A 16,245-nucleotide genomic window follows, 5' to 3' on the forward strand; every position below is an offset into this window, starting at 1 on the left:
TCAATCGGACTCACCCGATTTCATATAATTTCCTAAATAACACACGCCGTTACAATACTCTCTTCCAAATGACATCATTTGGGGCTAATGAAGTGAGGGAAGGGAATTTTATGCCTACCTTTAAAATCCATGGGCAGTTATACCACTTAATTGGCAGTCTACTTCCGCAGGAAGGCAAACCTGCGCAATTTCTGCAAATATATTTCCTATCTCAACAACAGCAACTAGACACACGGTTACACATGCTGCCACATTTAAACATACAGCTTATTGAAGTACTACAGGACACTTTACACACACATAACACTTACATTCATTCCCTAAAGTACAACTATGAGATGAATATACAGAAGAAAGACTTGCACCTCCTTATCCACGCTGATCATCGTCCACCAAATACACATCAAGGGAGGTATAATGCACCGACCACGGATGAGGTTGCTGTTCTTTTAGTAAACGAGAATAAAGGGCCCGCGCGACATTATATTACATACTCGGGACGGCCTATTACGTAGAGTGTCAGAATTACATAGATCATATGATCCTTTACAATAGCCCATTCTATTCACAAGAGGGGAGGATGGGTATTGTCTAAATATACCCCAAAACCATTCCCATACTCGGAAAACGGTCACATGCATGCAGTACTATGCCTATACCCTTATGGTTAGATCCGGTGCTTTCAATACCTTGCATTGGTTCCGCAATCTATTTAACCAATGCATTGTGGATATGATGGCAAAGATGATAACGGAAAGACTGGATTTTATTTGTCGTAATCAAACACAACTACGCGCAGATAACTACATCCATTTAAAGGATGCGGTTAATCAGGATCAGCACGTCTATGCACTAGATATTGGACAACACGTTATATTGCCATCTACATTCACTGGCTCACCCAGGTACATGTACGAAAAGACACAGGATACCATGACATATGTCAGGCAGTATGGGAGACCAGATTTGTTTATCACCTTCACTTGCAATCCCGAATGGCCAGAAATTAAACGTCACTTCTTCACAAAACAAAGATCCTGCGATAGACATGACATCGTAGCGCGTGTGTTCAATTTAAAGGTGAAAGCACTAATGAAGCTGCTGACCCAAAAAGCAATTTTTGGTACAAGTAAAGCTTACATTTTTACTATTGAATGGCAAAAGAGAGGACTGCCGCACGTACACATTTTATTGTGGCTTGAACACAAAATACAGCCAGACGAAGTTGATCACAACATATCAGCCAAGCTGCCTGCTCCTGTCAACGTTCAACTACTATTCTAAATTGTCAAAAAAAACATGCTCCATGGGCCATGTGGGGAACACAACATTCTTTCACCCTGTATGAAAAACGGTATTTGTACTAAGAAATACCCAAGGGCTCTCACTGATGAGACAGAAACTGGTGTTAATGGGTATCCCGTTTATCGTAGAAGCCCGGAGCATGGTGGCCATACTGTCACAATCACAGTCCGAGGAGAGGAGGTCACTGTAAATAATCGGTGGGTTGTTCCATTTTCACCTGTACTGTGCCGCAGTTTTAATGCACACATTAATATAGAATACTGCCAATCCGTTAAAGCGATAAAATATATATGCAAATATATAAACAAAGGGTCTGATCAGGCAACTGCTACTATACAAAACAAACACAATGACATAGAAACATATGTCAATGGCCGTTATATTAGCACATCCGAGGCCGTGTGGAGGCTTCTTGAGCTACGCATTCATGAAAGGCATCCCACTGTCACACATTTGGCCGTACATCTACCAAATGGACAAAGAGTACATTTTAATGACACAAACATTAGGCACATAGCACAATACCCACCAGCAACAACCCTTACTGCGTTCTACCAGTTATGTGGGTCTGACGATTTTGCTAAAACCTTGCTATACCACGAAGTTCCACAGTACTACACATGGCCTCATTCAACCTTTACACGTCGGAAACGCGGCCAGGAGGTACTAGGTCACCCTGGGGTTAGAAAAGACTCTGCTCTTAGTAGGATGTACAGTATTCACCCAAACCAATCAGAATGCTTCCATTTAAGGATTCTTTTACAACATGTTCATGGGCCTACTAATTTTCAGTCTTTTGACTGTTAACGGGCAACTAATGCCAACCTATCAGGCGGCCTGTAAACAACTAGGTCTTATTGAAGACGACGAACATTGGAAGCATACGTTAGCTGATGCGGCGCTTTCAGAATCTACAGCAAAACTCAGGGAATTGTTTGTGACCATTTTGCTATTTTGTCAACCATCTGATCCTTTGGCTTTATGGGAAGAATTTAAAAATGATCTATGTGAAGATATACTACACACTATGCGTCAGGACTCTCATAATAACTGTATGCCAATCACCCAAGAAATTTGTGTTCAAAATAGGGGATCATGTCCTGGACATTGTGACCACTTTCCCGTACCTGGGTCTCCTATTCGATGAAAAGATCAAGTTTGCCCCACTGATTGAGGAGAGATCGAGGAAACTTGTGTCGGCAAATGGGGCCAGATTAAATTATGCTCGAAGAATGGGTCGTTGGTCTACTGAGCAGGTGACACTGTATAGCGCGGTTAGTACCTCGAAGGCTATCTACGGAGCAGAGGTCTGGGGTTTTAGGGATGCGCAACAGATACAAGGAGAGGAAGACAAATTTTTAAAAACACTGTTAAAGCTTCCCCAGAGCATCTCAGCAGCAATCACACACAAAGAGCTAGGTACCCCATATATATCTGACCTGATCAGAATGAGACCAATTTTGACCTGGTTTAAAATTTGGCAAAACCCTAATGCCGAATTAACCAGACAGATCATCAAGGACTGTTTACAGAGAGATAGATGGCTCCAAATCCCCTGGTTGAAATACATCAAAGAATCACTAGGGTCCATCAATCAAGAAATGTTATTCTCTGACCCCTCAAATGTGGATCCCTCCTGCAGACATGATGTACATAAGCAATTAATGGAAAAATATGATTGCAGGAGGATGGAACTTGATTCTACCAAATCCACGGTAGTAGCCCACTCGCTTGTATGTAATGAAATTGGCATGGAACCGTATCTCTTTTTAATGTATAGTCAACATGAGAGATTTTTAATGACTCGTTTTAGGCTCAATTTGTTGCACAATATTTTAGCTTACCCGTCTGGTTTTACGCTAACAATTGAGCAGAAGGGTGCCTGCGGCTGAGACAATAGGTCTCCACAGGACACCCTTCATTTTGTATTACTTTGTTCCTTTTATAAAATCCCGAGGCGGAGGTTTTTGGTGGACATTTTAAAGGAATCAAAAATTAACCATGCCAAATCTGCTCTACTATTCCTGCAAAGAGCAACTGAGATGCGTACCTTGTGTGGCATTATGAGTTTTCTAAAAATTGTGATCAAATTAATAAATACAAGGGGCTGATGGTGGACGAATTGAGATGAAATGAAATGTGCTGCTCTCCTTTTTATGTCTAAAGTCTGTATATAGTATTAACAAAACCCTTTTTAAACATGATTTTAATTCTGATGTTCAGTATGTTTTTATGTTGTATGTAATAATATGCATTTTTATGATGGTTTTCAACCATCGAAATAAATAAAGAACTGAACTGTATGCCAATCAACAATGAAATCATTAACCAGGGACTAATAGAAATTGAAGACTCACTGTATCTATTAAGCGAGAAGTCCTTACAAGATTTCAGCCTGCCGCCAGCAGTCAGGACTAACCAAACTGGATACCACAATATAGCTAACGGACATAATATACCTGAACTACATAACTACCTTGCTCAACACTTGCCGAACTTAGTTCCCGATCAACAACTCGCCTACAACACCATAGTTGATAGTGTTGAGAACAACCAAGGCAAACTATTGTTCATAGACACCCCCGGTGGGACAGGAAAAACTTACCTAATAAACCTCATACTAGCCAAAATTCGAAATTCTGGAAAATTAGCTCTGGCTGTTGCTTATTCTGGAATAGCTGCCACTTTGCTAACTGCTGGTAAAACCGCACATTCTACATTTAAACTACCTTCAACTGTTTCCCTTGAATAGGATTCTATATGCTCTATTCGAAAAAACTGACCTTTAGGGACACTGCTTCAAAATGTGTCTCTTATCATGTGGGACGAATGTACAAAGGCACACCGCTCACATATAGAGGCAGTTGACAGAACTCTAAAAGACATTAGAAATTCCTCCAACATCATGGGAGGTGTTACTTTTGTGTTTGCTGGTGACTTTCGCCAAACTCTTCCTGTGGTGCCTAGAGGAACGTGTGCAGATATACTAAAAGCATGCTTAAAAGCATCACACTTATGGAACTCTGTACAATCTATTACCTTACGCACTAATATGAGAACACATTTAGGAGGTGGATATACACTATTTGCCGATCTTCTACTACAAGTGGGTAATGGAGAAATACCTGACACAAATGGCATTATCAACATACATAACTTAGGTAAGCCTCTCTGTACCTTACATGACCTCATACAACATGTTTGCCCAGACTTTCAGCATCTTCTATGCAAAGATTACACAAGGATTTGCGAAAGGTCTATAGTTGCGCCCCAAAACTCTGCAGTACATCATATCAATGAACACATCCTACAACTATACCGGGTGAAACCAAAATATATAATTCCATTGATACAATATTAGATACACAAGACGCCGTGCATTATCCGCAAGAATTCCTCAACTCACTTAACCCTTCCGGACTTCTCCCTCATACACTCCAAATTAAAGTCGGTGTTCCTATCATGTTATTAAGAAACCTACATCCACCTAATCTCTGCAATGGGACGCGCCTCCAAGTTAAAACTCTTTTACCATATGTCATTGAGACTACTATTCTCACTGGCCCTGCTGCAGGACAGTTAGCCCAAATTCCACGAATACCCTTGATCCCTACTGATCTACCTTTTCAATTTAAACGCTTACAATTCCCTATTAACATTGCTTTTGCATCCAGCATAAACAAATCACAAGGTCAGACATACGAAGTCATTGGGATAGAACTTACGAGAGGACTGCTTCACTTATGGACAGTTATATGTTGCATTCTCTAGGTCTGGGAATGCCGAAAATCAATTTATTCTAAACCCTGATTCTCATGAAATAAGAAATGTGGTATACCATGAGGTTTTGAAATAAATTATTCTTACCTATTCAAACCATTGCAGACATTCTTTTTTATACCCGGACAACGTCGGAACAGGCCACTAGTCAAGGATAATGGCCTATATGATTCACATTGTTCAGGGTCTTTACCAGGTTTCAGCAGGGCAATGAGAATGGCTTCTCTCAGTGTGGGAGGTAAAATCTGTTTATCATGGTCGTCACCGTACATTTCTACGAGGTGAGGTGCAAGCTGGTCGATAGATGCCTTGTAAAATTCGCTGGTAAAGCCGTCTGGGCCTGGTGCTTTGCCATTCGGGAGTGTTTGGACCACCTCAGTAACTTCCTCCACCGTAACTGGTTGAGAAAGATAATCTCTTTGGTATCAGACAACCAGGCAATTGCTACATCTACTAGGTAGGACAGAATCTCAGGTGGTGTGGCTATGTCTCACAACGCATACAGTTCTCTGTGCGTGCTCATGAAGGCACGTAATATACTCTCTGTATCGTAGCAAAGTGTACCATTATCATATTTTATTGCCATAACTGTTTGTGGTGCATACCCTGAGCATATTTTGTGCGCCAAATCCCCACCCGGCTTACCCCCCTCGCATATGTGCGTGCCTATTGCCGTTTTGATATATAATTCAATTCATCTTCAGCATGTTCTTGATACTCTGACATAACCCTCCTAATGTCACTCAATAGAGCTGTGTTGCGTGTTTGTTTGTATTCGCGCTCCAGTTCCTTTAATGTGTTCTCTTGTCTGGACAGTTGTGCCCGAATGTCTTTTAAAATTCCCACATTAGTGCTTATACATACCCCACGTATGGTAGCCTTAAAGGCTTCCATAATAAACTGAGATCGTCAGTGGATGGTTGATTAAAATCAAAATAGTCGTGATGGCCTGGCTGATTGTGTCCGTGTATGTAGATTCCATTAGTGCATTTGCATTGAAACGCCACATGTACGGTGGGGGTGTGTATTGTGGGAATTTGGTGGTCAAGAGCACAGGGCTGTGGTCGGACAGAGTTTTGGGCAGTTGTCGTATGCCCCGTGTTCACAATGCAATCTCCTCTGTTCCCAGCCAGTTATCCAGTCGGGACCAGCTATTATGAATCATAGACGTATGCGTGGCCTCCCTGTGTTGTGGGTATCGCTGCCTCCAAATATCAACTAGCTTAGTTTCCACCATATTATCTTGCATCACATTCACTGCCTTTTTGTGTGGTTCTCTGAAGGTTCCTGATCTATCTAGTTGCTCATTTAGAGAAAGGTTTAGGTCTCCCCCCACAGTAAAGTAATTTCAGGTAGAGTATTCAATATACGCTAAATCGATTTATAGAATTCTGGGTCATCCACATTTGGACCATGCGTATTTATTATACCTATACGTTGCCCTCTAAGATGTCCAGTTGTAATGATGTAGCGGCCCAAAGTATCCGTTATGGTGGTATCTATATGAAAGCCTGTCCCCTTCTTCACTAATATTAGCACACCATCTAGCGTGTGTGGAGTAAGTAGAGCTTAGTACCGGTTCTGCCCTGCTGCTCCCCACAGTGCAATTATGCGTGGGGGCTAGGTGAGATTCATGCAACAGAGCAATATCTATTTGAAGTCTATCTAGATATGCAAAATCTGCCTTATTTTTTTCGGGTTATTAAGCCCCCTTCAATAGATTCAGATGAGATTTCTGTAACCTATTTATAGTCTCTGTTGCGATTCATACATATGAAAGGTGTGTACTTCGAAATAATTAAAGCAAAACAAATTTTGTTCAGTACACGCAGGTCCCCATCAACGAAATCAGCCCTCAGCTCAGCAGCATTCCATAACGCCCGGTAGCCAGTCCGGCCCTGTTCCAAACCCCAAAGATGCTGAGGAAGATTTTCAAATGGTTCTTAGTCAACACCGTAAAATTCATCACCTACACCCTCTTTAACAACAAAGTAGACTACAAGACCCTCAATGCAAGTATCAGCAAACATCTAATCGAGAGGCTACAGAACATCAAGAACTCGGCAACCAAAATCACCCTCAAACTCCCAGGACACACACCTCACCTCAAGGAGCTACGTTTGAAAATGTTCATGACACTGATTTTGTTATACAATAACTTTTTTTAACCTTACAATCTGTTAATTCTATGTTTCAGCCAAATCAAACAAATGTGCCATTTGCATTGGAGGATGCACAATCCACACTTAAAGCCTTAAAAACAATGAGTGCTCTCCTGAACTAACTCTTGGCCCATTCAGATAAAAATTCCTAGAACCGGGCGTGCTAAAACCAGTGCTTGAAATGGCCCGGTACTGTCCGATACAGAATATCAGCACTTTTTTTTATTTTGAGAGGTAAAGTGCCTGCACTTCTCAAGACTGACATTATAATTTTAATTGGAGAGTACCAGCACTTCTCAGAAACAAGCAGGTATTCTGTTACAGGGTACCTGCACTTCTATTTTTCCATTTCAAGCATTGGCAAAAACATATCCAGGGCTTTAAGTGGGCCGGGTCTCAAGGGGTCTGAGCACCGGCAGTTTTTTAAAAGGGGCCTCGAAACGGGTCTCTATCTGGCTCTGTTTTGTGCCCTGGCACAGGTGGTCTGTTGTTTTTCAGACTTCAGTGACAGCAGGAACTATGTGTGCTGCTCACACTGCTCACTTCTCACTAGTGGAGAAGTTACGGCACGACCTAAAGGGAAGGGAAATCCTTGCTTTTTACATCGCTCGTGTCTGCTTTTTTAAACACACGACTCCGAGCGCTGGTACGAGTGAGGGAGCCCTACTGAACAGCGCATATTGCCACTTATCTTTTTGAAGGTCAGGAATAGCAACATTGTTGTGCTGTCACCAGGGCTCAAAGTGGAAGCTTTTCACGTTCTATGCAAGCCTAGTTGCTGCTTATTTGTCTTATGCAACTAACAACCAATGACAAAGACGATAGTCCTGACTTGTTGTAGGTATTTTGTTACTTGTATCTTATATCTAGATGTAATGACAGAAACAACAAAATACAAGTCGGGCGGCACACTATGCTAACCACAGACTTTTGAGCTTATGTGTTAAGCCACGCCCCTAATTACATTGCCCACGCCCCTTTGAGAGACCCCCCAGTTTTTTCATCCCACTAAAGCCCTGAACATAGCTCTTGCAAGGCGAGACCTATTAGCTTTGCCAATGCTTGTTCTGTAAGGAGTCCACGACTGCACCACAATTAGATCCCTGGAAGCACTTTTTGAAAATCAAAAGCTCACCGGTCATCAACCTATATTTTTTGCCCCTAAAGCTACCCGGCGAGCTGTCAAAGTAACAGCCAATCAGAGGCTGCCTGAGCTGCATCCAATAGGAGCAGGGAAAATGGGGACCAATCAGAGCCTGTATCGCCCCAAGGGCGCAAATGAAGGAAAAATGCTGGGAACTCCTATTTGCTAGAACTAGGACCCATTACTTAGTCTGTTTTCTATTTCCATTTCAATCACTTATGATTGTAAGGTCAAGCACTAGACGGAGTGAAATGTAATTATGGCGGCCATATTAGGGGTACTCAAAGCACACTCGTATCCAATGAGAAGAAGAGACAGGATTCGTGGCCAATTATAAGAGTAAACAGGACCATCTCTAGCTCGCTGCTCTTTTATTATAGGCCACTGTAACAAACGTGACATGGACACGCCCCGAAGGAAAACCAGGCTTCTCTGTATGCGACTTAAAGATGTCTGCGTTGGTGCTCACCCGATAGTACGGCTGTGAAAACGAACGACTGTGAGGTGACTGATGACAGTCTGAAAGATGGCTACAGCTCCTGCAGGGTCAGGTACGTACGCCTGCAATGCGAGTGTTCTTCAGATGGACGGTAAATCTGCGCTTTCTGGGTATACAACTGAAGTAAATATATACAACTTGTCCTTCTACATAGCTTTGACTATAGTTCTGATAACTTACTCAGCGAAACTTAAGCGAGCCCTCGCATCTTAGCTAATATTTATTTGTATTCTGTTCGTCTAGCGTCATTGTTCATTTGTTTTAAGGAGGGTCTTTTGGTCATTATATATTTAATTTCTCTTACTCTATCGATCCAAGGACCGAGCATTATCCATAGTGCTTTGCAATTGCATTATTATGTGATGCGTGTCGATTCTAAGGCAGTCAATGCTTGTTATTTCTTGTAAATCACGTCTGTTCAACACACACAATATGGTTAATTAGGCTTAGAAAAGACTCGGTGACAAAATAAATAAACAAATGAATCGTATTTGCAGTTTTTTAAGTGGTATGGAAAAGGTGACTGAGGGTCTTTAAGAAGGACGTGGACAAAGAAGAACAAACAGGAATCCTTTCCAAGAGATATGGCCTATGTAATTAAGGGCCTCTCGGTGAGTTTTGTAATTGCACCAATCATGTCACACAACAAATATTCCTAAATCGAACAAGGTCTGCTGGCTTTCCTCTGCTTGTCTGGAGCATCAAACAAAGGAATAAAACAATGATTTGATACAAATTGGAACTTTAAAATGTTTCCGTTTCGAAAATGAGACAGTGAATTAAACACTGCTAGAGTCTGTGGGAGGGTTAGAGGTCTTTAAAGTCTTATCACTCCTGTTCTCCCTTTCACTTCAGTTTACTCAGTTGCACATATGCCCCTTTTCTCTTAAAAACTTTCCGAAATCCACCATCTACATACGTCCCCTCCTTCCTCCTAATCACTGTCCTACATGAACTTCCCTGCATCTCCCCTTCCCCATGCCCCCAGCTCTCTCTTTTTCATAAACCTATTCCCTATACTTCCTTGTAGACACAGCATTTTTGGGGGACTGGAGCGGTTTTAACAGCTGTGTAAACCTCCATCACACACATTTCACCTGAAATGGTAATTACAGTTGTCACACATATGACTGTTGTTCTCTGAGCTCTGCGGAGAGGCCAATGACAGGATGAGCATGGAGTAGGAACATCTGTATGACTCGCAGACACTGTGAGAAACTTGCACTGCCTTCAGACTTAATTGCAGGGCTCTCATTCATCCCTTGTCATGAACACCGACCCACAATATGTACTCACCCAAACACCTGGAGGTGACTCATTTCACAGTATGCAATATAAAAAGTCCTGTGTTGCATTAAAAACAAGCACTGGCGTTGCCAATAGGTCTCGCAGTAGGAAAGTTGGAGCTATTGGTTTTGTAAATGACAAAGCCCTTTATGTTTTTAAAATGAAAACAAAAATAAAAGGCATTGTTATTTGCAATTGTAATAGCTCCAACTTTCCTGCTGCGAGACCTATTGGCAACGCCAGTGCTTGTTATTGCTGGTGCTATTATTTATTTTATTTTTAAATATATTTTTATTGCAGGAATTAGTAAATCGTTACAATATCGACCAGCATTGTATCACAAGCAATATCAACATAGTAAAACCCTCTGGCCCCCCACCGTAAGTTTCGTACACAGCCAACCGGCCCACAACCCTGGGGTCGGGAGGCGATATGCAATGGGGGCTCAGCAGGACGCTTGAGCTGGTCCGGATGATCCACTGTCCGTCATCTGCTTTTCCAAACAAGCCTATAAACCCAAAAGAAACCCCCACCCTCAAAATACTACTAACCAAAAGAAACCCCACCCAACCCCGCCACTAGCGCCTGGGAGCCACCGTCACAGGATCTGCCATGGGACCCACGGGGACAACAATAGGACTAACAGTGCAAATGTTTCACCTTCAGAGTCGCTGGGGGCACAATAATCCCTGAGGGCCTGCACCAACATTTCCCACTCCAACGCGGCCTCCTGCGCCTTCTCATTATGCTGCCTCCAAGCCAGTTGATATCTCAGCGCGCTCTCCCCCGCGGCCCACTTCAAAAGCTCACTGTGCCATCTGCTGCCTGTCGGACCAACTCTTGCCTTCCAGTTCCTGGTCACCTCTCGTTTCGCAAGGAGGAGCCCTAGGTCGATAAACTTACTAGAAATTTTATTCCTGGGGGTATGGGGGAACCAGTGTAGGAGCCCCACCGCCGCATCAAATGATAAGGATCTCCCCGTCACCTCCTCCAGGGTCTTCCCTACTTCCTGCCAGTAAGACGACAATCCCGGACAGGCCCATAACATATGTAGGAGGTCCGCTTCCTGAGCTGGGCACCTAGGGCATTCCGCCGAATTCGTGGCAAAATACCGCCTAATTTTCACTGGGGTCAGGTACGCTCTATGGAGCACGTAATAGTGGACCAGCTGGAAACGGGCGTTATGTGTGCCCTTCCAGGCTCGTCTCACCAACTGGGCCCAGGTCGTCTCCGGGATCTCCCTGCCAATGTCCTCCTCCCAGCGGTTTCTCAGAGTGGTGAGGGGAGCCAACCCTTCGTTAATCAACCTGCCGTAAAGGCAAGTGACCGCCTTCACCGTGCCCGCAGACATCATCACGTATTGGCACACCTGAGATAAGGGGGGTTCCTCCTGCCCGCTCTTCCAGTGTGCCTGGATTGCTCGGACAATGGCCGAGTGCAGCAGAAAATCACCACGGGGGATCTCGAAGCGGTCGATAAGATCCTGGAAGGACAAGAGCACTCCGTCCTCGTACAGATCTCCAACCAGCTGTAAGCCGGCATCCTCCCAGGCCGCCAAACGTGACCAATCCCCTCCATGGGGGAGGGCCGTCAGCATCCCCAACGGTATTTCAGGCGCATATGGTGTTCTCAGTTGGCCTCGGGCGTGAGCCCGATTCCAACACAGGCGGACAGTCCGCTCCTCCATCGACAAATCCCGCAGGGCCAAACGTTGTCGCAGCGCTACAAAGGAGAGAACATGCCTGGCCATGCCCGTTCCCCTCCTGTCTTCCGGGCCCCGGAATTCCCTGGCGATCTCCTGGGTGAGGGTCTGGAGCTGCGCCGCTAGATAATACTTTTCAAAGTCCGGCACCGCGAGCCCCCCCTCGTCCTTCGGCCTCACCAAGGTTTTGAGGGCTACCCGCCGGCGGCCCGACCCCCAGAGGAATCCGACCACCATAGAGCGTAACAGTCGAAACGTGGCCGGTGGGACCCAGATCGGTAGAGTCCGAAAGTAATATAATAGCCGGGGAAGCGCCACCATTTTAAGCAGGGCGATCCGTCCCGCCACCGAAAGCGGCAGCGTGGCCCAAAAGTCCATGCAGCCTCGGAGTGCTCGAATGCTGCGGGCAATGTTCCCATCCAGGAGGTCGGGTTGGTCGTGATAGACGAACACCCCAAGATACTTAAAGCAGTCGGGTTCCCATCTAATCTCCCTATGTAGGGTAGGGGCGGGAGCACCTTTGCGTACCGGAAAGAGACAGGTCTTGGACCAGTTTACTCGGAGGCCCGAGACCTCCCCAAACTCTGTGAGCGCCACCGCCGCTCCACGTAAAGCGTCGAGCGGGTCCTCTAGGAAGAGCAACAGGTCGTCCGCATACAGCGAAACATAATGCGGGCCCGCAGGCGTCCACAAGCCCGTATAGTGGGCTCCCGATCGGAGGTGCAGCGCGAGTGGCTCCACCGCCAGCGCAAAGAGACGTGGTGACAATGAACACCCTTGCCGCGTGCCTCGTTCTACCGGATACTGTGAGGAAATCAGTGGACCCGCCCGGACCCTGGCTGATGCAGAGGCATAGAGAACCGCGGTCCACCTGACAAAGCCCTCCCCGAGGCCAAATCTCCGCAGCACCGTGCAGAGGTAGTCCCACTCGAGGCTATCAAAAGCCTTCTCTAGGTCCACCGACAAGACGACCGGGGACGGGGCATCTACAAATGGCTCCCCCAGCAAACGGAACAGCCTGCGAATATTCATAGTCGTGTTTCGCCGTGGGATGAAACCAGCTTGGTCGTCATGCACCAGGGAACTCATGTGTCCCAGCAGCCTTGAGGCCAAGATGCTGCTCAGTATTTTATAGTCCACCGTCAACATCGATAGGGGACGGTAAGACCCCGGGTCGGACGAGTCTTGTCCCGGTTTGAGGAGAGGAACCACCAGCGCCTCACACATCGAGCTCGGGAGTCGCCCCAGTCTCTTCGCCTCCCTGTAGACCACCAACAATCGAGGGGCTAGGAGATCAGCGTAAGCTGCATAAAACTCCACGGGTAGGCCATCCAGGCCCGGGGTCTTGTTTCTCGCCATTCGTTTAATGGCGCCGCGGATCTCCCCCAATGCAATGTCGGACCCCAGGGCCTTCGCCACTTCTTGCTCCACTGCGCGGAGCTCCAGTGGACGTAGATAATTATCGAGCCGGGCAGGGTCTCGTGCGGAGCGACTGCGGTACAAACGTTCATAATAATGCCGGAAGCAGCTAAGAATCTCCGGTTGAGTGTGTACCTGGGTGCCGTTTGCCTCACGCATACTTGTCGTCAATTGGGACTGGCGCGTAGGGTTGGCCAACCATGCCAGCAGCGCGCTCGATCTGTCCCCCTCTGCGATGGATCGGACCGTATAGGCTTTATAATCAAAACAGCGAAGCCGTTCAACCTCTGCCGCTACCTTTTCCCTCGCCTCCGCCGTTCGTACCTGCAATTCCGGGTGCCCAGGGCGGCGAATTTCAAGCTCGCGGAGTTGCTGGTCCGCTGCATCTAAGTCAGCCAGAATAACGCGCCTCATGCCCACTTTCTTAGAAATACAGTAACCCCTCACCACTACCTTAAAAGCGTCCCATTCTAACGCTCGTGTACTCGCGGTGCCGCCGTTGGACGCAAAATATTCCAATATCTTGTCTCCCAGGTCCGCTCTGAAAACACTGTCCTCAAGAATCTCGGGTCGCAGCTTCCAGGTGGGGACCGCCGGCGCCCCGGGGAACCAGCGAAGGTCCAGCAGGAGTGGGTTATGGTCTGAAATGGTTCTGGACAAGTACTCAGATCGGATCGCTGCCGAAACCAGTTCGGGCGACCCAAGAAAGCCATCCAGTCGGACATGCAACTCATGCAGGCCCGAGAAGTATGAATAATCCCTAGATGCGGGATGATGCGCCCTCCAGATGTCCGTCAAACCCCATCGGGTCTGCCAATCCTGACGACCCTTAGCCGTGCGACGAACCGGAGAATCGGGAAGTGGGGGATGGGAGCGGTCAATATCCACGTCCACTACGGAGTTGAAGTCTCCCCCAAGCAGAAGGGGCCCGGAGAAGAAGTGGGCCAACGAGCCCGATAACCTGGAAAGGAAGGCAGTCTGGTCCACATTAGGAGCGTACACACAGCAAACGTTCAAGTCCCTCCCTCCTAGAGTGCCCGAGATGGCCACGTAACGCCCCTCTGGATCTATCTCTGTTCTCGTGACCTGGAAGGGGACCCCCGCTCTGATCCATATTAGCGCCCCTCTGGCATACGCGGAGTACGACGTGGAAAAGACCTGTCCCCTCCATCTACGCTGTAGCGCCGCCCCTTCCGCCTTGGTCAGATGAGTTTCCTGCAGCAGCGCCATTTGCACTCCCCTACGCACTAAATAAGCGTGGACTTTGTGGCGCCTGGACATAGTATGAAGCCCCCTTACGTTCCAAGTAACACATTTCAAGTTAACAACATCAGCCATTGTCCCATAATGTTCTCGCACAGTCTCCCCGTCCGGGCTCCCACAAAGAAAAGACATCATCCATCCCAGCACTGATGGCGGCCATTTTCCCCAACCAAAACCAAACAACCCAAGAACAAATCGAACTCCCACCCACCCACCCCAGAACAGGACCCAAACTGCGCCATCCAGATCCCATCCAAACCTCGCCTTCTATCAACCCAACAACCCCTACTACTCCTACGGTCGCCACCGTAGGAAGGCCTTAAGGGCCAGGTGCGGGCCGGGCGGAGGCAGTGGGCCCTCGACGCTCAGGCCACCAGGACTAAAACAAGCCCTAAACAGTACCAAAAACCCCTCGGGGCAGAAACAGGGGCACCCCACCCCTCCCTCCCCCTTTGTCAGCATCAATGGACGGCAACCGCCTCCCCCCTGCCGGGCCCCCACCCAAAATAAGGCAGCACACCCCGTTACCCTTGTCCATCCAAAAGGTCCTCCACCGACTTCGGTGTGATCACCGGTGTATGGGCGCTATCAGTCACTGAGTCCTCCGATTCCGATGGTGCCTCCTCATCACCCGGGTTGCCTTCCTCCTCAATGGCTTCGTCCCGTGCACCAGACAACTCCGACAAGACTTCCAACACTCCCCTCCGTTCCGACGACGTCTCTGCAGTTGAGGGCCCTCCTGTGCGGCCGCGGCGATTCCTGATCCTCCTGGATCGCCGTCTCTGTTCCGGCTCATCAGCCTGTTGGGACGAGGAGCCGAAGCCATCTTTCCCTGCCCTGTAAAGCTCAAGCCAGGCACAGACATCCTCCGGGGTGTCGAAGAACTGAGTTTTGTCATCGACAATGATGCGGAGCCTCGCAGGATAGAGGAGCGAGTACTGGATGCCCTCGCTCCTGAGCTCGCGCTTGACCGCCAGGAAGGAGAACCGCTTGCGTTGAGTCTCGTAGGTGTAATCCGGGAAGATGTTCACCTGATTGTTCGCCACTTTGAATGGACCATTATGTCTGGCGGCATTAAGGATTAAGTCCCTGTCCCGAAAGTGCAATAACCGCGCCACCACCGGTCTCGGGGCGCGCCCCTGTTGCGGTGGTCGCGCCGGGACTCTGTGGGCACGCTCCAGAGTGTAGAAGGAGGATGGCCCCTCCGGGGCCACCGTGTCACGGAGCCAGGTCTCCAAGTATGTCACCATGTCGCCATCCTCGATCTTTTCCGGGAGGCCCACTACACGGATGTTGTTCCTTCTGTTGCGGCCTTCCGCATCCTCCGCCCTCTGCTCCAGGGTCGCAATTCGGGATAAGGCATCCTTCATCGTTGCAGCCAAGGTTCGCTGCGCCGGCTCCAAGGTTGTCACCGAGCTCTCCACTTCCTTGACCCGGTCCGACAGTTTACCATGGTCCGCTCTGAGGAGGCCTAGGCTCGTCGCCACCTGGGCAATGTCCTGTTGGAGGGCCGATCTCGTGGTCGCTATCGCCTCCAGGACGCGGTCGAACTGTTGTTGCATCGGTGCGCCACCAGAACTCTTTGAGTCCCCATGTTCCTCTTTGTCCTGGGCTTCCGAGTCCGAGGCAGTCGGGGTAGTCCCCTTGGCTCCTCTAGGTTTCCCCATGTCACCGGGGGCACTCC

The 16,245-nt window shown here is 47.5% G+C and overlaps 1 protein-coding gene across 2 annotated transcripts in view; it reads left to right on the top strand.

The window, feature by feature from the left end:
• The first annotated feature begins 8,773 nt into the window (after window positions 1-8,773).
• The window catches only part of INIP (INTS3 and NABP interacting protein), a 79,614-nt gene continuing 72,142 nt past the window's right edge, over window positions 8,774-16,245 (top strand). Inside the window, exon 1 of one of the 2 annotated variants that reach the window (XM_086962052.1) lies at window positions 8,774-8,942. In XM_086962052.1, coding sequence (XP_086818178.1) covers window positions 8,918-8,942 — 25 coding nt within the window. In that variant the 5' untranslated portion in view covers window positions 8,774-8,917. The remainder of the gene's footprint in view (window positions 8,943-16,245) is intronic. The other variant, XM_086962051.1, reaches the window with a different exon arrangement.

This window comes from Lissotriton vulgaris, chromosome 3_1, assembly GCF_964263255.1.
Source record: "Lissotriton vulgaris chromosome 3_1, aLisVul1.2, whole genome shotgun sequence".
Classification (NCBI taxonomy): domain Eukaryota; kingdom Metazoa; phylum Chordata; class Amphibia; order Caudata; family Salamandridae; genus Lissotriton; species Lissotriton vulgaris.